The sequence below is a fragment of the Podarcis filfolensis genome, assembly GCF_964270895.1.
Source record: "Podarcis filfolensis genome assembly, chromosome: 1".
Classification (NCBI taxonomy): Eukaryota; Metazoa; Chordata; class Lepidosauria; order Squamata; family Lacertidae; genus Podarcis; species Podarcis filfolensis.
This window is the reverse complement of record NC_139604.1, coordinates 58,071,964-58,094,361: the sequence shown is the minus strand read 5'-3', so window position 1 is coordinate 58,094,361 and position 22,398 is coordinate 58,071,964. Positions and strand designations below refer to the sequence as shown.

At 43.3% G+C, this 22,398-nt stretch overlaps 1 protein-coding gene across 1 annotated transcript; it reads left to right on the top strand.

Annotated features, from left to right (window-relative positions):
• The first annotated feature begins 1,546 nt into the window (after positions 1 to 1,546).
• LOC310749620 (uncharacterized protein) lies at positions 1,547 to 16,530 on the top strand. The gene is made up of 4 exons (XM_083586889.1): positions 1,547 to 2,098; positions 3,657 to 3,821; positions 13,669 to 13,878; positions 15,925 to 16,530. The coding sequence occupies exons 1-4, from the start codon at positions 1,841 to 1,843 to the stop codon at positions 16,156 to 16,158; spliced, it is 867 nt and encodes a 288-aa protein (XP_083443015.1). The 5' UTR covers positions 1,547 to 1,840; the 3' UTR covers positions 16,159 to 16,530.
• The last annotated feature ends 5,868 nt before the right edge of the window (positions 16,531 to 22,398 follow it).

Below are 22,398 nucleotides of genomic sequence, written 5' to 3'. Positions count from 1 at the left end.
GTTTTGCTCAAGGAAGAAGACAGACCTAGGTAACAGTTGTTTTTTGCAGTGGCGTAGCGTGGGGGGTGCAGGGGGGGCCGGCCGCACCGGGCGCAACATCTGGGGTTAGGGCAAATCCACGGGTTAGGGGGCGCAAATCCACGGGTTAGGGGGCGCAAATTACTTGCCTTGCCCCGGGTGCTGACAACCCACGCTACGCCACTGGTTTTTTGTACTTCCAGAGATGGCAAATCAGCCTATGTCTCTAGTTCCCAACAGGCCTTGGTGCAACCTGAAACCTGCATAGCACCCAAGAAGACTCACTTGCATCCCTCCTACTTCCTCTCACACGCTGTCTTGACTCTTACCAGGCACAGATGACTTTACCACCAGTCAATTTGCCTTTCCCCCACCCGCCCCCACATCACTTTCATTACCATCTAGCCTAAGATCCAAAGAACTCAAAAACTAGCACACTATTTTGTGATATTTTGATGGGCTTGTTTTTAAAAATGTGGCACTGCCCTAATATGGATTTTGGAATCTTAACTATTTTGCCCACTAGAAAGAGATGGTTACCAACAAAGACTGGAGGATCAAGCAGTGACTTGCACACGTTAGTTATCGAAGACATGTTCTGAGAAGTTCTCCTCGCAAGTGTCTCTGTCTGCGGTGTGAGTGGGAAGCAGAGAAAGGGCCGTCTCCTCTGCGGTGGCTACCAAACAATAGAATGCCTTCCTTCAGAAGCTACCCCAGTACAGTCACCAACATTACTAGACAGTGGTACCTCAGGTTAAGAACTTAATTCGTTCCGGAGGCCTGTTCTTAACCTGAAACTGTTCTTAACCTGAGGTACCACTTTAGCTAATGGGGCCTCCCACTGCTGTCGCGCCGCCAGAGCACAATTTCTGTTCTCATCCTGAAGCAAAGTTCTTAACCCGAGGTACTATTTCTGGGTTTGTGGAGTCTGTAACCTGAAACGTCTGTAACCTGAGGTACCACTGTATTTCTGGTGCCTGGTGAAGTATTTCCCCAAGCTTTAATTTTTTAAAAATATATATAAATATTTTTAACATGCTGAAAGGGTAAGTGAATTGGTAGAACTGGAAGGGACTCCGAGGGTCATCTAGTCCAACCCCCTTCAATGTACAAAATCTCAACTTGTGGTCTTCCATCCAATTTGAAACCATATTGAACTCTGCTTAGCTTTACAAAAGTGATAGCAGTTATTTTTATTGCTGCTGAACTGCTATATTTTAGCATTACCTGTACTTATATATTTGCTGTTGTTTTCTTAAACTGTCCTAGCAGCTCTGCTGGAGGGTGGTTATACATTTTTAAAATAAATATGAGTGAACAGTTGTATAATTCGTAATTTAAAAAAATAGGTGGGTTGCAACTTCGATAAATTAGAGATGTATCAGAACACCAGTGCGTCATCTAATGCTTGTATGTGTATATGGTCATTAAGCTACAACAGCCATACTGTATTAATAACTTTTTTAAAGTAATGCTGATATATTTTAAAGTATACGCTTGCAAAAAGGAGAGAGCGCGCATACTTCGAGGGCGGGGAGCGGGAGGATCCCTTCTCAAGTCAAGAGCGGGGCATGCCGCGTTACACAGAGGGGAAGCAGTTCATACATCCGCCTGCCCAAGTTCCCCAAATTTGGAGGTTCCTGCCTAAGTTTCGATTCCTTCCGTTTGCCCACTATTCCATGCTGGGAATCAGAGAGCGCATCCACGCCTCCCCGGGATAAAAGCCTGGCAGCTCCGCCTCCTCCCTCCGCCGGCCTTTCACTCCCCGGATCGCTGCCCCGCGAAGCAGTTCTTCTTGAGAGACCCGGTTGCAGGCGAGAAGATGGCAAGCGGCGCCCACTTCCCTTTGCCCGGCCAGGCCAGCGGCGGGCTGCCGCGCTACGAGGAGCTGAAGGACGAGCACGACATGGCCATCCTCGACCCCGCGGGCGCGTCGCCTGGCTCCACCGTGATCCACATGCACAACCAAAGCCAGGTCTGCGTGGCGCCTCCCCGCGACCATATCTTGTGGTCGATCTGCACCATGATGTACTGCAACTTCTGCTGCCTCGGGTTCATGGCCCTGGTCTTCTCGGTTAAGGTGAGAAGGGCAGGATGGACGAGAGCTCCGCCGTCCATGGGACGCTCCCACCCCTTCCTGCTCCACGCTCCGTTTGCCCCCTCGTGGGTGGGGGACGGGGAGGGGGCGTAAAGCCGGCGGGACGTGATCAGGACTTTTTAAAAAAAACGTTTTGGGTGCTCAGAAGTCCCTCCAGCTATCCTAGGAGCCCTCTCCTATCCGTGTTTACTCGGAAATGAGCCCCGTTGACGTCGATTGAACTTTTAAAAGTATCTGTAGGGTTGCTGCTTCGCTTGCTAGAGGGAGGAGGGGAGGCACTGGCAAGAAGCAGGGGAATGACGGCATTGTTTCTTCTTACCCAAGTTTTCAGAGCCGAGTTTTGGATTTAGATTTAACCCATGGGGTAAAGTATAGCTTTAAACCGGGCCCACTTAGGCCTTTGAACCAAAACTCAGCCCTGGCTACAAAGTCTGGCGGATCAAGCTAGGCTGTGACGCGTCCATGTGTCAGCCCTGTGTTGATGTATAAAGCTGGGGCGGGGGTCTTATTTCCTGCAAGGAAAGGGGCATGGGAGGGGAGAGAAACCTTTCCCCCAGTTGGCTCACTTCCAACACTGAAATTGCCTGGGAGGAAAGGTTTTTAAACAAGGGAGCACAGTGAGGAAAAACAGCATTTTGCCCACCCCCCTGCATCATCTTGTGTGTGTCTGCATGTGCAACACGTGGGGGGCGGGGAACACCCATCCATCTGGCTTTATGTATATAAAAATGGGCAACCTTAAGGGACTGTTCAGGCAGCTGCAGCCTAGCAGTACCACAGCATTGCTCCAGTTTACATTCCACACTCAGTGTCTGTGCCCTTGCCTTCCACTGGTGGTAGGGAGCATGAGTCTACCTCAGTCGGTAGAGCATGAGACTCTTAATCTCAGGGCAAACGTTAAGTTATTGGACTAGATGACCCTCGGGTCAATTCTATGATTCTATGAAATGTGGAGGGAAGTTGATAGGGCAGGGCAAAAGCTAGCTGGTCTCTAGGAAACTTGGAATTCAGTTCTTAAATTTGCTGGTCACCTGCTCTGATTGTTCGGGCAGCCTCTTTCTCCACAGCTTAGCACTGAAAAACAAATATCTAAGACTATCTAAGCCCCTGAGGTAGGTGTTTTCTACACTTCAATAGTAGAAAACTTCGTTGTGCATGTAGCTTAACACAGAAGAGTCAATGACCAAAAACCAAGTCCATTTATCATCTGCAACACAGATTTTTCTTTTAGACTGCTTTGTGTGATTGCAACATCTGTGGGATTTCCCCCCTATCATCTTAACTTTAATATGCAAAAATAATGATCTGCAAGGGCAACAACAGACCAATAAGCCACATGACATGAGAGACATAACTAACAACTGGCATAGTGACATCCTTTCTGGTGTGTAAAGATCGGGTTCTTCTCATAATTTGGCTGCTGCTGATCAGATAATAAGATCGTATAAACCCAGAGGTGTGGGAGCAGCTCTGCACAAGCAGCTTATCTTCTAGCTTGATTTCAATCGCTGACTTTTGTTTCTTTCTTCTTTCTAAACAGGCAAGAGATCGCAAAGTGGTTGGTGACCACAGTGGAGCTCGCAGCTATGGTTCTACTGCCCAGTGCCTCAACATCACAGCTGTGACCCTGTGCATTGTGCCCATTGTCATTGTCATCATCCTGCTAGCAACAGGGTTTTTCCCTGCCCAATTTCATAATGGTTATTAGGAAGCCTATGGAGAACCATGTCACAGACGGGTTTCCCTTGTAAAACCACTCACTGTCTTTTCCCTTGCTGCCAAGGTTCCCACTCAAGTAACTTTGTTTGTGGGTAATGGTGATGTTTTGCTTTCCAATGACATGGGTGTGTAGCTGGTCAAAGAGCAGCCCTTATATTGAGAATATGGTACTTCCAGTGATGTCTCTCTAGTGCTTGCCAAGACGGAGCTGGATAAGCATCAATTTCAAGAGTTTTATGGGCTAATAGCTGTAAATAAATAAATTGAATTGAAATTTCAAGAGTTGCCATGCTGTGAATTGTGCATTAGAGGGATTCCCCCCCGCCCCCAAAAAAATCCACATGGCTCTAGTGCCTCTTCTCTCAAGTTATTTTCCTAGCATCCAGTTTTCTCTCTTGCTGGTACACATGGGGACCAAGTGACATGAAGATTCATCTCCTGTTCCTGATGCAAGGAAAACAAATTATCCAGTATTTACACCCCCCCCACTTCTTTGTAATAAGAGATGCTTGTAGTTTGTTTTTGCAACATATCACCGTAATACATTTGCTTAAAAATATTTTAAAAAACAAGCTTGTGAAGTTTTTGTTCTTGTACATGTTTATTAACAAAGAAGCTATGCACACCCTAAAAAGAGGGGCTACAAAATGAGTTCCTGTTGTAAGGATAATAGTTTCCTAGGATGTGTTTACACTCCAAAGCCATCCAAATAATGTTCTTTTGCCATGGTGACTATGGCTGTGCTGGTGTTGCAGGGAAACAATTAAATGGTGCCTGTGACATCAGTGCAAGCAGAGTTACAAGTCTTGCGGCAGTTATCTGCCATTTCCACAAAGCCTGCATTCATCCTCTCCGTGCTTGGCTACCTGCTTCTAATTACCACCAAAAACAAACTTTAGCTATCACGAAGAGGCAGGGCTAGCCCTCTTCCCAGCCATGTGGCAATAGATGCCCAATTGTACAATTAAAAAAATCGAAGTATTCTTCACATGGAAAAAGCACAGCATCTAGAATCCTAGTTGTAGGTGAATGGGAGACTGGACTGAGTGAAGATGTAAGAAGATTCAGTGATGAGTTGTAGTAGGTTTCATGATACTATATGAAACCAATTACTGGGGACGGTATCTCACTAGATGTCTTCCAGATAGAGGCTGGACAGACAGGTCTGGGAGGGGGAGTGGAACCTAGCTCTGCATTTCCTGCATCAGGCAAGGAACTTGATCTGGCAGTGCATGGGATTTTGGCACTTGAGGCAAACCACAAAATAAGGTGTCCCACCCATCTGCACCCCAGCCAGGGAAGAAAGGGTAAGTGAAGTTCCACATTGGAAAGGGTGGGGGAATCAAACCAACCTTACTGATGTGGAAATAAAAGTGGTGAAGGGCCCCCACGCTGAATCCTGCTGGGCAGATGCAAAGCCCAGGAAACCCCAGAGGGCAACCCCCACCATTTTCTCCCTAGGGGTGCAAGGTGACCAGCAGTGCCTCCTATTTGCTTAGAGGCTGAATTGCAGCAGGAGGGGGTGGAGTGGCCACCAAAGAGGCAGCAGATCTGGCCTCCAAGGAGTGTGCACCAGCAGTGAGCAATACATTCCTTAGATGCTGGAACTGGATCCTGCCACCTGAGGTGGTTGCCTCACCTTGTCTCATGGGTGGGCTGGCCCTGTTAAGAGGCATTTAAAAGTATGTATGATGTGGATGGATACCTCCCCCACCCCCTGCTTTGCTCATAACACCAGAACCTAGCTCATGGGTGAACCTAAATGGTGGGAGATTTAGGACAAGCAAAAGGAAATACAGTTTTGCATAATGTATTTTAATGAATTTGCTGCTACAGCTGATGTCCAAGAAGTGGAGACTGGACATACAGTCTTATCCTCTGTCAGTTTGTCTTAACATCTTTTAAAGTTGGTAGCCATCACTAGATCCCATGGGACACAATTGCACTTGTGACCAAAACTGACTTTGAAGCACATATGAAGCATATTTTCCCTCAAAGAATTCTGGGCACTGTAGTTAAAGGTTGATGGGATTTGTAAATTGCAGTGCCCAAAATTATTGGGGGGGGGAATGTGCTTCAAAGGTGCTCTTAAAATGGGAGAAAATGTATTCAGGGGTGACTTGAATTACTCCACATAGGCAGGGTAAAAGCATATTCTCATGATGTATGGAAGAAAGAGGTAGGGTGTCAAATATATGGATTAAGGCAGATGCTTTTTAACTTGTTCATAAATGATCTGATGTTATGGCAGGTTAAGCAGTGAAGTGGCCCAATTCGCCCATGCCAATTAGGGTCATAAAAACTGAAGCAGACTCTGAAGAGTGTCAAAATCTCTCTCCAGACAGGGTTAAGGGGGCTAAAAAACGACACACGGTTCAATGTAAGTACGTGTAAATGATGCAATCCTTATTTGCAAATATTTACAGAACTTTTTGGCTCTTGAGGAGATGCAGGGCAAAGGAATGACCTTGTACTTTGTGACTGAACAAATGTAGAATGAGGGGCGCTTTCCCCTATCAACAAACATCTATATTATAAACTGTCCCATGATCCTCAGATGTAGGGAAGTATAGAAATTTAATTAACAATATAAACAGCATCAACTTTTCAATTATAGTGGTACCTCAGGTTACAGACGCTTCAGGGTACAGACTCCACTAACCCAGAAATAGTACCTCGGGTTAAGAATTTTGCTTCAGGATGAGAACAGAAATCGCAAAGCAGCAGTGGGAGGCCCCATTAGCTCAAGTGGTACCTCAGGTTAAGAACAGTTTTAGGTTAAGAATGGACCTCCAGAGCAAATTAAGTTCTTAACCCGAGGTACCACTGTAAATAAAACCATATTACACACAAAGCAAACAAAATGCTTTGTGCTAAATAGCACAAGGAAGAAATAGAACCATGTGGGAACCATGGAAACAACCACAATGTTGGATAGGAGTCTCCCACTCGCACCCCAAAACCACTTTCTGAACTACCCTCTGCACTGAGGGCTGGAACCATAGCAAAAAACCGCACTCCTCAGTAGTTCAGAAGGTCATCAGGGTTGATAGTGCAAAAAAGTGGCAATAAGTTCAACAGAATCAATATGGCTACATTTCCCCTGGTTCAGTTCCCAGTGTGCATTGTCACCAAGGTAATCCTCATGATTGAGAAAAGGTCTGGCAATGAGACATAACTACATGTTGAAGAACCTTGACCAAGAATGGAATGTGGAGACTTTGCTAGATTCAACATGGTGGGATTCTGAGAGAGCTTCTTTAAGAGAAGTATTACTATTGCTGCCTAAGTAGCTGGAATAATGCCCCCATCACCCACTCAACCAAGCCAAATTTATTGTGGGTTTCCCAGGGGCATTTGGTTGGCCACTGTGGTGAACAAGATCCTGGACTAGATTGGACCAGTGATCTATCCAGCAGATCTCTCACATTGTTAACTACACATTATGATAATCATGGCAGCCCTGTGGTGTGTTGTCACTCTCAAAAATATGCAGCACAGCTTATCCTGGGTCCTGATGTGTGATGCTGGTAGTAAAGCAGCAAACTTTGCTAAATAGGGGTTGGGAGGAGATATTTTGACACCCTTTAAACTGGTTCGTACATGCTGCTCATCACCTGATGACTGCAGCATGAAGCACTCAGTTGGGTCTGTGAATAAGTCATTGCAGATCAGAGAAAAGAAAATACACAACACCTCAGGCACAAGGCCTTTCAGTGGAACCCATTCACACATTCATCTGTGAGTCATCAAGAACTGCTGTGTAACCAAGTGATAAACAATCAAATTATATCCATACATATGTAAGCTGGATCATAACGAGCAATCAGTTATATTCTCTTGGCTACATGGCAATAGCTTTAGTTATCAAATCACTGTTTGCAACTGAGCCATTGATAGGAGATATTTTCATTTCCCCCGTTTTCCAAAACAGTCCTTATTCCAGAACAAAATAACTTCACAGACTGAAAGGTGAGGGAGAATAATCACTTTCTTTCCATGTCTGTCAACTTCAATGGAAAATACTCAGTACTCACTAGCACAAATTACTGTATTTTTTGCTCTATGACTCACTTTTCCCCCTCCAGAAAAGTAAGGGGAAATGTGTGTGCGTCTTATGGAGTGAATGCAGGCTGTGCAGCTATCCCAGAAGCCAGAACAGCAAGAGGGATTGCTGCTTTCACTGCGCAGCAATCCCTCTTGCTGTTCTGGCTTCTGAGATTCAGAATATTTTTTTTCTTGTTTTCCTCCTCCAAAAACTAGGTGCGTCTTGTGGTCTGGTGCGTCTTATAGAGCGAAAAATACGGTATGTTAACTTTTGATATGGCAAACTCAGTATCAGAGGGTGGGGGAGTCTACAAAGAAAAGCCTTTTGCTAGCCTGACCTGAAGGACAGAAGAGAATGTAGAGAAGCACAGCCAAATGTAGCCCATTTTGTAGGGTGCCCATTTTGATGCTTTTTTAGGATGGCAAAAATAAGACTTGGGTGCTGAACACCTGGCAAGCCACAATATGTTACCTTGTTTGCTTGGTGCACCATAACTTATACAGGCATGGGTTAAACTTATTTGTAGTAACAACTGAATAGCTGAATAACTGAGGGAGAGGGAGAGGCTGAGTGAACAGCCAATTTTTTCAGAGAAAAGCTGGAATTAATTACGGGTAAATCCTTATCTGTATAGTCATAGCTGGTTCCTTTGCTTTTGAGCTTTGGGAGTTGCAGGAGTCATCAGACGGCCAAATCTTTGATCAACAACTTTTCTGTCCGATTTTCTCTGCTCTGTTTAAAATATGGCAACCCTAGCTATCTATAAGACCTATGCCCTCATCTGGTTAGGTGAAGTGATGGCCAAAGTGATGGTGCTGCATGGTGTATGAAGAATGTATGAATGCTTGCTTGGACTTCAAACCATAATACTAGTAACTTCAGTTATTTTTATTGCTGCTGAACTGTTATATTTTAGCATTACCTGTACTTATATATTTGCTGTTGTTTTCTTAAACTGTCCTAGCAGCTCTGCTGGAGGGTGGTTATACATTTTTAAAATAAATATGAGTGAACAGTTGTATAATTCGCAATTTAAAAAAATAGGTGGGTTGCAACTTCGATAAATTAGAGATGTATCAGAACACCAGTGCGTCATCTAATGCTTGTATGTGTATATGGTCATTAAGCTACAACAGCCATATTGTATTAATAACTTTTTTAAAGTAATGCTGATATATTTTAAAGGCTTGCTTGCTTGCTCTTTCTTTTCTTTCTTTCTTTCTTTCTTTCTTTCTTTCTTTCTTTCTTTCTTTCTTTCTTTCTAAAAAAGAAATAGCTGTGTGTGTGTGTGTGTGTGTGTGTGTGTGTGTGTGTGTGTGAAGGCCAGTCTGGGACTTAGCAGACCCTCAACTGGCAATGAAAGCTTGTTTTCCTCTAGAGTGGAATCTCTGGAGAGTTGAGAACTCATACTTTCCAAGTGCCTCATTGAGGTGAATACATGGCTGACACAGGATTAATCAAGATAGGTTTCTCTCTTTTTGAAGCTCAAATTGAAATGGTGTGATGATACGCTTAGGCTCAAATGTTTCATGTAGCTTCTTTGGCCCATTAAGGTCTGCATTAAAAATGTCATACAGGCTATTTCTGCTATCTCAGCCTCTATTGTAACATTGAGAACTTCGTGTGATTTGTCAGGAAAAGGTTCTCTGTGTTCCAAAATTATTTCCTACATATTAGAAATATTGGTGGCTCCTCTGTGGAGAGTGGAAGTGGGGTCAGGGGGGTGTCTTTGACAGTGGGAGAAGAAATAGGTATGCTCGATCAGGATCTGGGGTTCTAAGGGAGCCTGGAATACTTTGCTGGTTTTTATGCAGAGGTTGGATGGACATCTGTCATATATGATTTAGTTGAGATTTCGGCATTGCATGGGGTTGAACTAGATGGCCCTCAGGACTAGATTACCCACAATAAAACAGAACACCATCTAAGCAGTGCAAAAGAACATGACAATTAATCCAGACTCTCTAAAGCAGTCCACTTCCACACTTTCTTATGGGATACAAGCCCACATGAACCATGTTTGACATTCCCTTCCTGCTTGATACCATAAAACTGGTATAAATGATATATTAGAAACCTTGTTGATCTCAGCTTTTAAGATCTATCAAATTGCAATTATTGTCCCCCATTTATATACCTTTTAGGTATTTCTCATGAAACCAAAGTACCAAACAAGGACAGGAAGTTTTGAAGAAGCTACCACAGCTGCTGCCAGTGCAGAGCTGAATTTAACAGATGAACAAAGGACGCCACTGTCCAGCCCCTTGAAACTGAAAAAAGCATACCACAGAGTGTTGTCATAAGTTCATATGGAAAAGGTCAGTCTATCTGCTTTCTCACAAATGAAATCTCTGGGTTTCTCTTCTTTCCCCATAGCTCACAAAACAAGAACAGCTTTGATGGCAGAAATTCTGTCAGTTTCACAGACTGCAGCGCATTTATTATAGTAGCCAAAGTTCAACCTAAATAGCTCTGCTTCTGGCCTGGGCTTTTGAAAGATTATGTTTCATTAGTTTCTACTTAGTCTTCTAGAATAAGGGTGCAATCCTGTACTCAGGATCTGCTGGTTGAGGAGCTGTATTGGAAGCTCCACCAGCAGTGAAAGCAAATGGGATGGGGTGGGATGGGGGTAGAGCACGCTCATTCTAACACATTACCCCTCCACATATTTGTTAACTGACTACATCCTGCTAAGATTCAGAGCCAATCTGAAAGCAGCATCTATTATGTTTTTCAGATCATCTGTAATCACAAACACACACATTATTTAGTGTAGGACTCAACGTGTCATATATCAGAATTATTCCAGGAATAGAAAAACTACAAAGACCAAGGGTGTTCTTCTGCCAATGCAACGGTTTGACATCACTCCCCAGAGGAGTCTCTCAAGACAAACGGTTGCCAACAACAACAACATTAATCTTCCCGCTGTTATAATCTCAGGAAACAGCCACTGCTCTTTGCTTTGCTCCGATTGTCCTTTTCCTGCAAGACTAGTACTGGGCTGACCACAGCTGCTGTAGGAGATGTAGCACTGCACTGGAGACAGGGTGTTTACCGTATTTTTTGCTCCATAAGACACACCTGACCATAAGACGCACCTAGTTTTTAGAGTGGGGATGCAAGAAAGAAAAAATTCTTTAAAGGGAGCACTGAGCAGAGCCTGTATGCATCCGAGGCATACAGCGCTCCCTTTCACGAGCCACGTGGAGTATGTGTGCGGCGCTTGCAGGCTTTTCCCCGAGGAGGAAAAAGGGCATCCTGTCACTGACAGGTTGCCCTTCTCCCTCCTCGGGGAAAAGCCCCCAAGAGCCACACACACGCTCTGCTTGGCTCTTTAAAGGGAGCGTGGCTCTTGCGGGCTTTTAAAGGAGATGGGGGAAGGGACAGAGCCACGCACTCTGTCCCTTCCCCCATCTCCCACAAAAGCCAGCAAGAGCCACACGCTCTTTAAAGGGAGCGCGGCTCTTGCTGGAGGTGGGGGAAGGGACAGAGCGCGGCTAAGCCAGAAGCTAGAACAGCGAGAGGGAGCGCTACACAGCAATCCCTCTCGCTGTTCTGGCTTCTGGGATAGCTGAGCAGCCTGCATTCGCTCCATAAGACGCACACACATTTCCCCTTACTTTTTAGGAGGGAAACAGTGCGTCTTATAGAGCGAAAAATACGGTAACTCTTTTCTCCCATGCAATTTCCCCAAACTTTTTTTATATCTGCGGTGGGGGTTGGGGAGAAACATAAGCACAATATGTGTATCTGCTGTTCTTGTGGGGTGGTGGTGCAAAAAGACAGTAAGACTCTCCCCCCCCCCTTTACTGTTGTGCAGAAGAGGGAATTTCAGTTTGTAATGTCAGTTGAAACTCTCTCTTTTATACAACTATTAAAGGTACAAGCACCGTTTCTTTTGCACTGGGCTACCCTAATTTCTTCCACTGCAAAGCTAAAAGCACTTTCTTCAGGGTGATTCAGATTGGTCTTCTCTATACATGGTGCTTTGAGGAAAATCAGTCCCACACACCTCAATAATTAAGATCACATCCTCACATCAGTTGAGAGATATGATCATGAATCTACCATGTCTTGTGTGGTTTGGTCATCAGGAGAATTCTTCACTGTAGCCCTGCCCTGGTGTTTTGTTTTGTAGCCTTTCAGCTGCTGCTGGAAAACGTTCTGCTTTATAAACATTTATCAGTTTTTATGATTATCTAAGGAAGTAAAGAACTGAACTCTGAGCCAAGTAAATGTTCTTTATTGAATCAGGCTAAAAAATATTTTCATGTGTACTCAGATTGTAGAAAAGAGCAAGCCTATGCAGGCTTGGATAGCTAGTTTCTAGATGTTTATTTTCTAATGCAGAGTTCTCAGCACTGGGAGTAAAGTAACCTCTATAAAATATGAGCCTGCTCAAGCCCAGGACAAAGAAGCAGGAAAAAGGAAATATGCTTAATTGTGACAAATGTCAAAAGAGGTCCCAAATTAGACCTGAAATCTGAGTACTCCATGGACATGTTACAACAAGAAGAAATTATCAGTATAACTATCTGACGTTCAGAAGACATCTGAAGGCAGTCCTGCTTAGGGAAGTTTTTAATGTTTGGTGTTTTATTGTGCTTTTAATTCTGTTGGGAGCCACCCAGAGTGGCTGGGGTATGTATGTATGTATGTATAAATAAATAAATATAAAATAAAATAAAATAATAATAATTAGCAAAAGTTTTTCAACCGCCAAGTGGATATAGATAAATCAATAAGGCAAGAGAAAGGGACTTTTAACTAGATAATTAGAGCTGGGCAAAGCAGGAATAGTGTCATACAACAAGTGGTTTTTTTCTAAATTGGCCAGTTAGTTACGGTAAGTATTTTTATTTATTTACTTGATTTAGCCCCCCCCCCATGTGTCAGACCCTTTAGCTCCTCTTTTTGAAAGTAAAAGCAGGGTACAAGCGTTGAAATGAAACAATGCAGTGAAAGGCCTGTCTCCAGGGCCGGATTTAGGTTTGATGAAGCCCTAAGCTAGTGAAGGTAATGAGGCCCTTTATATGTCCAGCTGTCCTTTGTCAACAACAAATTGCCGCTGTTTTTTGTGCTGAATATATGCTATATGGTAATTTTAGGGAACAGAGCAGCAGGCAGGGCCCATTACTTACATCATAGCAGCCTACACAACACAAAACACTGTTGCTATATGTAGGTTTTATTTTATTTGGTTTTTATTTTATATTTTGGAAATGTACATCCAGGTTTTTTCCCCCTTTAAATTTTCTGAGAGCCCCCAAGAGAGTGGGGCCCTAAACTATAGCTTGTTTAGCTTATACCTAAATCCGGCATTGCCTGTCTCATAGGAATATAATTCCCCCTTTACTTTCTGACGGTAGTTCTCAACTCCCCCACCTTTTTTTAAAAAACACTACGCTAAAAGCTTGCTGGCGAATTACCAGTGTGTGAGATACACGGCGGTTCCTTTTCTTTAGGCTGCTGCTAGACAGCGGGCGGGATAAGAACTCGAGCCTCCCCAGGCCGCGTGGCCCCAGGACCGCCGCTGAGCTTCCCCTGCGGCTCTGGGAACAAACCCGCCTTCCCTCCCGCGCTCTCCAGGGATATACTGTATATCCATTGCCCTGTTCGCCCTGCTCCGCTCCCGTTTCCGAGGAGCAGGACAGAGGCCCCAGCTTCGTGCGCCAGAGGCCGCTCCTGACTAATCAGAGGCCGAGGAGACCCTCCCTCACCCTCACGGGCGGCGGGATCCTCTTCCTCCTCCTCTTCCTCAGCAGCCTCCCGCCAGCACTAGCAGCTCTCGGCCACCATGGAGCTGGAAAGTGCCATGGACGTCAACCTAAGGCCCTACAGCGTCGAGATGATCGGCGGCGACACCATCACGATCTGCCCTTACCCGTTCGTCGTCGAGCAGCCCAAGGACTACGTGCTCTGGTCGCTGTACAACTTCTCCTTCATGAACGCCTGCTGCCTGGGCTTCGCGGCCCTCGTCTACTCCATCAAGGTGAAGGCGCCAAGAAAAGGCGGGAAAGCTCCGCCAGTAAATCCTCCGGCCGTGTTCCTTCCTCACCCCTCACTTTAGTGTCCGCCGACGGCCCCCCCCCACCTCAAAATGGCTGGGCAATATTTTTGTCTGGCCCAGAATATATTGTACACCCCTGTTCTTGCTTCGTTTCCTGCCCTTGCTAGGACAACCCCTCGCTTTCCTCCTAGCGTTGCCCTTTCCAAGCAGCCTTTGTACTTTTCTCAGCAACTCTGGGAAAGTAGAAATCCAACAGCTGTGGCTCCCTGGTTCCCTTTGTGGTGAGAAAAGCCTCACCTGTTGGATTTCTGCCAGTTTGTTGTTGTTTAGTCGTGTCAGACTCTTCGTGACCCCATGGACCAGGTATAAACCCCTATCTGGAATGTGTTAAACTCTCAAAGTTCATCCCTGTGCGCTTTCCAAGCAATTTCCCCCCCCCCCCACCTCCACCCCCAAAGACATTCAAAGCTGTGGATTCATTGTGGAAAGTTCTTCATCTCCTGTAATTCCATATCCACTATAGAAGACATACTTTTCTTTTTTTATATCATTTTTCTACTAAAAAATTAGGTGTGGAGGACATATTTAGAGGCACATGGCCTGTGTGAAAGTATGAGGATTCAGCAGTATAAATTAGTGACACTGAAGCAGTAGGCAAGGCTATTTTCATGTTCTCTAGCTTTGAGATGGATGAGTTTCAGAATACAACTCATTCGTGTGTGTATGGGGAGAGAGTTATATTAATAGGATTTTTGGTACATTTGAGAAGAAAATGCCCTCCAATCCCTCTTACCATCTTAGTTATTAAGATACAGTCTTGGGCACCGTTTGGGGATTGATAGTTAATGTCTGCAGGGGTCTCCAGCTGTGGCACCTGTGGGCACAGTGACACCTTTGAAGTATTTCCTGGTGCCTTCAACACCCCTGAGGCTCTTCCAGATTACTGCCTCCTTCATCTTAAGGTGGTAGTGTGATGGTGAGGGGTACTGTTTTCTCCCATGAAAGTACCTTTGAAGGAGAAAATTGGAAGCTTGACACTCTCACTTCCTCTTTCAGCTGTACCGTAAAGTATGTGTTTTTTCAAGGCTCAGGGTAATTTTACTAGATTCAACTTTTACAGAGATCAATGCTCACTTTGTGTGCATTGTTTGTGTGCGTATCTGTGTTTTGCGAAAGTGGGAAGTGAGAACAGATGGTCTTGAAATGGTATAATTTGTTTCTAGGTTCCACTTCCAACAACGATCCCCTTGTTTCCTTTGACTAAACTGTAAAGATCACAGATCCAGTGGTCTCTGGATCGGAGACACATAATCTTATAGATCTCAACTTTTAATTCTTTATTTTTTTTACAAGGAATCTCCTTAAAACCACCATCAAATCATCGGTCACCTCTGTGTCCATAGTCTGAGATTTGTGGGTGGTTTTGTTGTCATCCTATGCAAAAATCATGAGGCTCCGTGTTTTAAATAAATGTTTTTTGAGGTAATAGGAAGCAACACACCTGTGATTGTTACTCTTCAGTCTGTCAGTGTAAGCTTTAATCATGGGGGTTGGGGTGTGTGTGGCTTGTATAAAATCATGCACATTCAAGAGGATCCATTTAAAATTTACTGGATCTGATTTTTGCTCATGGAAAAGTAAAGTGAATTTGAAGGTGGGCACATGTGCTTCTGTCTGTCTTGGGAGAGAGGAAAACAGGAGTTGGTTCTTATTACAGTCTCAACATTCCAAATACTTCCTTGGGCCTTAGAAGGGTTGGTGGGCTCTTATTAAAAGAATATGAATGAAGACAGATGATGCTGAGGCTAGAATAGGATGCAACCTTTTGGGAAGCAGGAACTTTCATTTTGCACAATCCTTTGGTCACTAATAGCACTGAACAGGAAACTGTAGATTTGATTATGATTACACAACAGCCATGGAAAGTCCATTTGAGCTTTAGGTGTTGTAAGCATGTGCAAATGTTTCCAATGTTAATTCTCATTTGTTTGTTTGTTTGTTTGTTTGAAAAAATTCTCTCCCCTGCAGGCAAGGGATTGTAAAGTCGCTGGAAATGCTGAAGATGCAACTAGATACGGCAAGAGAGCCAAGATTCTGAATATCGTTGCAATAGTTCTGGGTGTCTTGTTGTTCCTTTTGCTCTGTGGCTTGATTGCCAGTGTTTTAATAGCTTTACAAGAAAGAGTCCAGAAGTTGTTTAATGAATACAAAACGAACATGGGGGATGTTTTTGGATCAGGGAGTGGATCTGGGGCATCCTAAACAAATCTTTAAGCACTGGCTATCTTTTCTTCTGCTTGTGGAAGTGCCTGCCCTGCTCGTTCATTTGCCAAGGTATGAGACCTTCTGCAAAGCAGTACTACTCGCATTTATGAAGATGTACTGCCACTGATTGCCTACCATCCAGTTTGAGATGTTTATTGAAAAAAATGCAATGCTTTTATGAGCGGTGATTTCTCTGTCCCAAGCTCTGGATTTGCAGCATTTCCAGTTCTGTTACTCATGGGAAGTGCCATATTCATTTGGTTTTTCAGTATTTTGGCAAGTCTCCAATTCAGTATGTGTATTAGAGCTTTCCTTTATTGAAATTTTACATTTGATGTGAATTCTAAGAAAATAAAACATATTTTGTTATTCCGTGTAAAGTTACTCTGTTAATCACCCAGTAGAGGGGCATCTTTTCCAACTGGCAGTTTGTTGAGCTCCACCAAGACACAGCCAGCTCCTCTTCCAATGTTGACAACCTTGGCTGTCTCCTCCATTGAAAATGAGGCTTTCACACTACTTCCCACGGCCTGTGGAATTGGACGGAGCTCTGGCAGGAAGAAAGAGAATGCCAAACAGTGAAGCAACAACCGTGTAGTGTGGTTGGCTTTGCTGCTCATTTGGTTTTTCCGCTTGTTCACTTGTCCAGGTAAGAGGGTACTGCTAGTTTGGCCCAGCTCAGATAACTTGTTTCTTGTGGAAATCCAGCCCAGGACTAGAGAAGGATGAGAGAGGAAAAGCTTTTAATCACCCCTTCTCCGTCTCCCTCTGACTACACAATGTTGTCCAGATGGGGAAGCTTGCACACTTGACATGTGAAGGGGGTGGGACAAAAGGAGTTACTCAGAAATCCAGCAAAGATGAGGATATCAAAGTTTTGGTGCTGGCATGTGGCTGGAAAACGTGGATGAAGAGATGGACAGAGGAGATTATAGGGTTGGATGGGAAGGTGAGATGGGGGGCACACTAGAACACAATCTGTTTGGGAACTGTTTGAATACAGTCCACTCTCTTTTTTTGGAAATTATTCTCTTTATTTCTGCGAGGCCAATAGATGGGTCTTGTCGTCTGGACAGCCTGGACATCCATGCACACTGCCCAGGCTTCTGTCCTGGGGAGGTTACTTCAGTGCTGCTAACACAGCGGTTTGACTTCATCCTCAGAGGCACACTCCATTGTCTCTTGAGAAAGACAACAAGAACAAGAGTACCTAGGAAGCTAGTGTTGAGTGTGAAAAATGGGATCTTTATTCCCTCTATATTAATTTGCTTGAATGAGAAAAGGGATCATTAAATTTTAAATCAGTTTTCCACAATCTTTCCCAATCTTCAAATATATTATGGCCTATGTCTTGTGCCCATTTAATCATAACTGATTTCACCTCATCTTTTGTTTCCCATTCTAGCAGAATACTATATGCGCCTTTCAGCAACTTTACTTTCCCTTCCAGAACTTCTGAAATCTAGATGTCGTGTAACTGAATCCTTTCTTATTGTCTTCTTTGTAAATCTCATGTAATTGCCAATAGTGTAACCAACTCCGAAAATGCTCTTTTATTTCCTCATAGTCTCTTAATTTCCATTTTCCTTCTTGGTCCTTTAACAAGTCAACATACATGAGCCACTTTCCTTTCTTTCCAAGTAGTTTGAGCAGTAAAGCTTCATGTGGTGAAAGCCACCAAGGGGTCTTGTGTTCTAGTAAAGTGCAGCTTTACTTCTTACACTTTCCCATTCAGCTAACGTTAAAACAAAAGCAATAAAACTGTATTAATATACTATAAAGAATTAAACGAATTATTCCAGAGAAAGCAATTCAGTTAGTTACTAGCTACATTTAATTCCCAGCATAAAATAAATTATGTCTACAGTGGAAAGTCCAGAATTCTCAAGTAGTATTCCAGATAAGAAACAAAAAGTCCAACACTTTCAAACAAAAGTTATAGTTCTATAAGTAAAATTAGTATTACCAAGGGGCAAAAGAAAAAAATTAAATTAGGAAAGATATAAGTAATAGAAGTCTAGTCATGGGTGTAGCCCAGGGCATTTTTTTCCAGCCAGAACACACTGGCAGACCCTGGATGGAAGTTGGCGCGGCACATGTTTTTGGCACTTTTTTTAAATTAAATATTTATTAAATTTTTCTATCTTAATAAAAAAATCAAAAAACAAAAAACAAAAAATTTAAAAACACATAAAGTTTGCAATCCGTATTTTCAATAACATATTTCCCTGACTTCCCCACACCTCCCCTTCTTATATTCCAATTCAAATTGTTAGTTCAACAAGTTCTTATCCCCAATTTTTAACCTTTTTATATTTAATTCATTTTAAAAAGAAATTAAAAAAAACCAATTTTAACTTATAAACATCAATATTTGTACATCAGTGCTTATTCTTAAAACCTTTTTCTAAAGTCGACCCAAATTCCCTTCCACGAATTCCCCAATTTTCATACTAATAACAAAACAAAATAAAAAACAGATTATAATTGTACACCCTTTGGATTCCCAAACCCCACCACCCCCTTTCCCGGTTTCGATCCCCAACAGATGTCCATCAGTCTTAATCTACTATCAGCCTGGAGACCTCACGTCCGAGGCTCTTAATTCTCTCTCAATTCCTCTCTGCCGGTTTTTTTGATAGTCCTTAGTATTAAACACCAGATCTCGGAGAAGCTCTGTCCCAATAAGGTCCATGTTTCTTCCAGCCAGACCTCCATACTTAAAAGTGGAGCCTGAATCTTGTTTCTTACTCCTTTTAAGTCCAATTGTCCCAAAAGCTCCAACTTCCACCTTAATCAAATTTGTAATCCATAGGTCTTCAGATCTCCACATTAGGAGATCTCTCCATTCTTCAATCTCCAATTCAAACCAGATTTTCATCATCCAGTACTTATTTTCCTTTGTAACCATCACGTCAGGCCTCTGGCTCGATTTCTTTTTTTCCTTTGTAACCATCATGTCAGGCCTCTGGCTCTCCTTTGTCATCTGCAAAATTACAGCTCCTCCTTCCTTTTCCTCAGAAACAACATATGTCTCCTTCTCCACACTCTCAAAACTCTCAAGTTTCTCTTTTTGTCCAGCTGCATGGGCTTCCTGAGTCAAATCCTTATCAAATTCAATGATATTATTTACTGTTAAGTTCAGAGTTGCAACATTTGTAGCCAAAACATCCATTTGGCCTTGTAGCTTTCCCAAGAGAACAAAAACTCTGTCCAACCCAGCTTGAATTTTCCCTCCTCCAGCCATTCTTGTAATGTCCCAAATCCCTCTCTAGAGGGATTTTGGTAACTTAGTATTCTTTCCAGTTCAAATCCAAAAGTCAAGTTTGCTTGTATCAGTTCTTCCTTGTTTTCAACAAAATATAACCAAATTGCAACAAATATATCCAGCAGAGACAGCAGAAACAAAGTTCTCTTTTTCCTTCTTGACAGCTAATTTTGACAGCTGTCAAACTCTTCTATATCTCCTCAACAGGCTCTCTCACGGATCACTCCCGGGTCCGGGGGGGTGGCACTTCAGCTCTCAAAATTAGCTCTTATCCTCCAATAGAATTATTTATGCTTATACTGCCAAATCGTGAAATTAATATCTTTTAGCCAATGAAGAAAAAGAAATTCTCTGGACTTTAGTTAACTAGTCCTTGCTTTAAATTATTTACAAGACGGGGAGGCAGACTTCCTGTTTGCACCTTCCCCGATCATGCCAAATTAAAAAAAAAAAAAAAGGTTCCTTTACAAGTCCAATTTCCATACTACTCACGGGTTATTACTTTTAGAATCCAATTGTTCACAAGAAGAAGTCAGCGCTCTCCGACCATGGCATGCGGCTTCACTCCGCAGGAGGAGCAGTCGACTCTCAGCACCGCGCCGCTCACCCCGTCCCCCGTTCCGAAGCCTTTAAAAAGGCTCCTTCGCAGGTCGGGGGGTGCAAATGGTGCCCGCCGAGTGACCAGGTTCACAGGCTTCAGCGCCTCTGATTTCTAAGGGTCCCCGCGTCGCCGCAGTGGCAAGACCCTAATCCTGCGAAGCCGATTCCCTCCGGAGCTTGGAGGGAATCCGCCATTAGCCAAACGTGCTAACCCGGAAGTCCTGTTTTTGGCACTTTTTAAGGTAGCCCGATGTGGCGTATATTTTTGGTGCCCCCCCCCCCAAAAAAACGTTCAACAACTTTGGCACTGCCACCCTTAAATCAAGTAAAGAAAAACACATAACTAACTGACCAACTGCATCACAGATAGCTCGGTTCTGTGCCCCCCGATTTAAATTCTGGCTACACTCATGAGTCTAGTCAGAGTTTAGGGCAAGATCTGTGAAAATGGACCTTGGAAGGAAGTAGTTTGCGACAGATTCTTGGCCATGGAAACAGAAAAGCTGCAAAATTAAGAAAAGCGTGAAGAACTTAGATGGAAAATCAAAGAAGACATTGGTCAACATCAGAACCCCCAACGAATAGGGGAACCTGTGTCTGAGAGTGTGTGAAAACGTACTTGGAAGCAAATAATTCCTCCCCTGAAAGGATTCAGTGTCCATGAATGTTATCTTCTCCCTATCTTATAAAGATAGCTTTATAAAACTCATTTTACGTTGGTATTTTACTCCTTCCAAGTTAAATAGAATTAACTCAAATTTGCTTATCATGTGTTGGAAGAAATTGTGGTGAAAAATGAACTTTTTATCATATACAGTGGTCTTGTAAAGAAACATTTAACGTTTGGTCTGAAGTTTTCAATGTGATGGGAAAAATAACTAATCAAAAAACGCAAGCCAACTGTCTTCATTGTTAATTTTTGATGATTCCTCACAAACTATTTTCTTTAAATATTTAATAATGATTTGTATTGTGGCAGACAGAAAAGTAAAAGCAGAACACTGGAAACAATATTCAATATTTACTGAATCTATGGTATAAGAAACTTTGGCAAATCGCGTTAATGGAAAACCTGGCTTTTAAATAGAAAGCACAAAGGAAATGACCAGAAGCAGTCAAGATTTACACCACATGGTACAAGTTTATTGAACTTATGGCCTCACTCCAGTAGCTCACTTCATCTTCCTTCAACACACGGAATTGTGCCGATAATTACTTTTGTCTGCTCAGAAATCGCACGACAGAACTGACCATGATCTGTATAACGTATGTTAGGATATGCTCTGATCTTCCTTCCTCTCTGTTTTTTTCTGACATGCTGTCTACCCTCTCCCATACCTTTCTTTTGTTTCGTCGTCATCGTTATGCTGTTACTTTATGGTTATACGTATATGCACTACCTAAAACGTTTAAACCTCATTAAACACATCACGGAAGAAAGAAGGGTATATAGTATAGTATGCACGCAGCCATAGTAAAGACAGCTCACCAGTCTTTGATGGGGGAGAGAAGGACGGCTCTGTAAACAATGTTTTTGTTTAATGTTAAAACCAATCCTGGAATTGAAAAATGCCGCGCGGAAAAGCAAATACTACTAAATGACCAGGCGGAAACCTAACTTGACAAATACTAGATTCAGGTAGGTATCCGTGTTGGTCTGACGCAGTCGATATATAAATTTTAAAAAAGTCCAGTGGCACCTTAGAAACCCACAAAGTTTGTTCTTGGTATAAGCTTTCGTGTGCCACTGGACAATTTTTTTAAAAAAAAATTATATATATATTGACAAATACTGCCCAGTGCCCAACCATTCTTGGAAGGATTCAAGCGTCACTAAACTTGAAATCTGGGAATAAAAGGAATACTGGAATTAGGCAGCCGAAATCTGACCTTACTGAATCAAAACGCAAAGCAGCATCATGATTCTCTCGCCAGCCTGGCGTTCCCTTCCCTTCCCATCACGAGGCTATTTTACCTTTGGGAGAAAAGCCACAGCGCCCGGAGTTAGAGCACTAATGCAGGAGAGAAGAAAGCAACTTCCGAGTTTTGTTCACCGCTCGCCTCCTAATTCTGAGTCCACCGCTTAGACAGCAGGCTCTCCCCTCTCCCCAAAAAGCTTTCCCGCCCACCCCCAGGGGCTCCCCAAGCCTTTGGCCACCGCATATTAAAGTCTCACGTGGCGCGGATGACACTTGTTGAAAACCTACAGAGATTTCGTTTTGACTCTGAATACAACGCCAGCACTAAGCTCAAGAAGAAAAAGCGAAGAGGGTGTTTGGAGAGGGGGTACAATAGTACAGGATCCCAAACCGACGGGTGCACATCGCCACCCGATCGTTGAATAAAAGGAATCGGGCTCCGTTCCCTCC

What these genes read in the sequence shown, in the direction of transcription:
- LOC310749620 (XM_083586889.1), top strand. Translation starts at nt 1,841, where the DNA reads ATGGCAAGCGGCGCCCACTTCCCTTTGCCCGGCCAGGCCAGCGGCGGG. An exon ending in CCCTGGTCTTCTCGGTTAAG is followed by an intron (nt 2,099 to 3,656) that starts GTGAGAAGGGCA and finishes CTTTCTAAACAG; the next exon opens with GCAAGAGATCGCAAAGTGGT. An exon ending in CCCTCGTCTACTCCATCAAG is followed by an intron (nt 13,879 to 15,924) that starts GTGAAGGCGCCA and finishes TCTCCCCTGCAG; the next exon opens with GCAAGGGATTGTAAAGTCGC.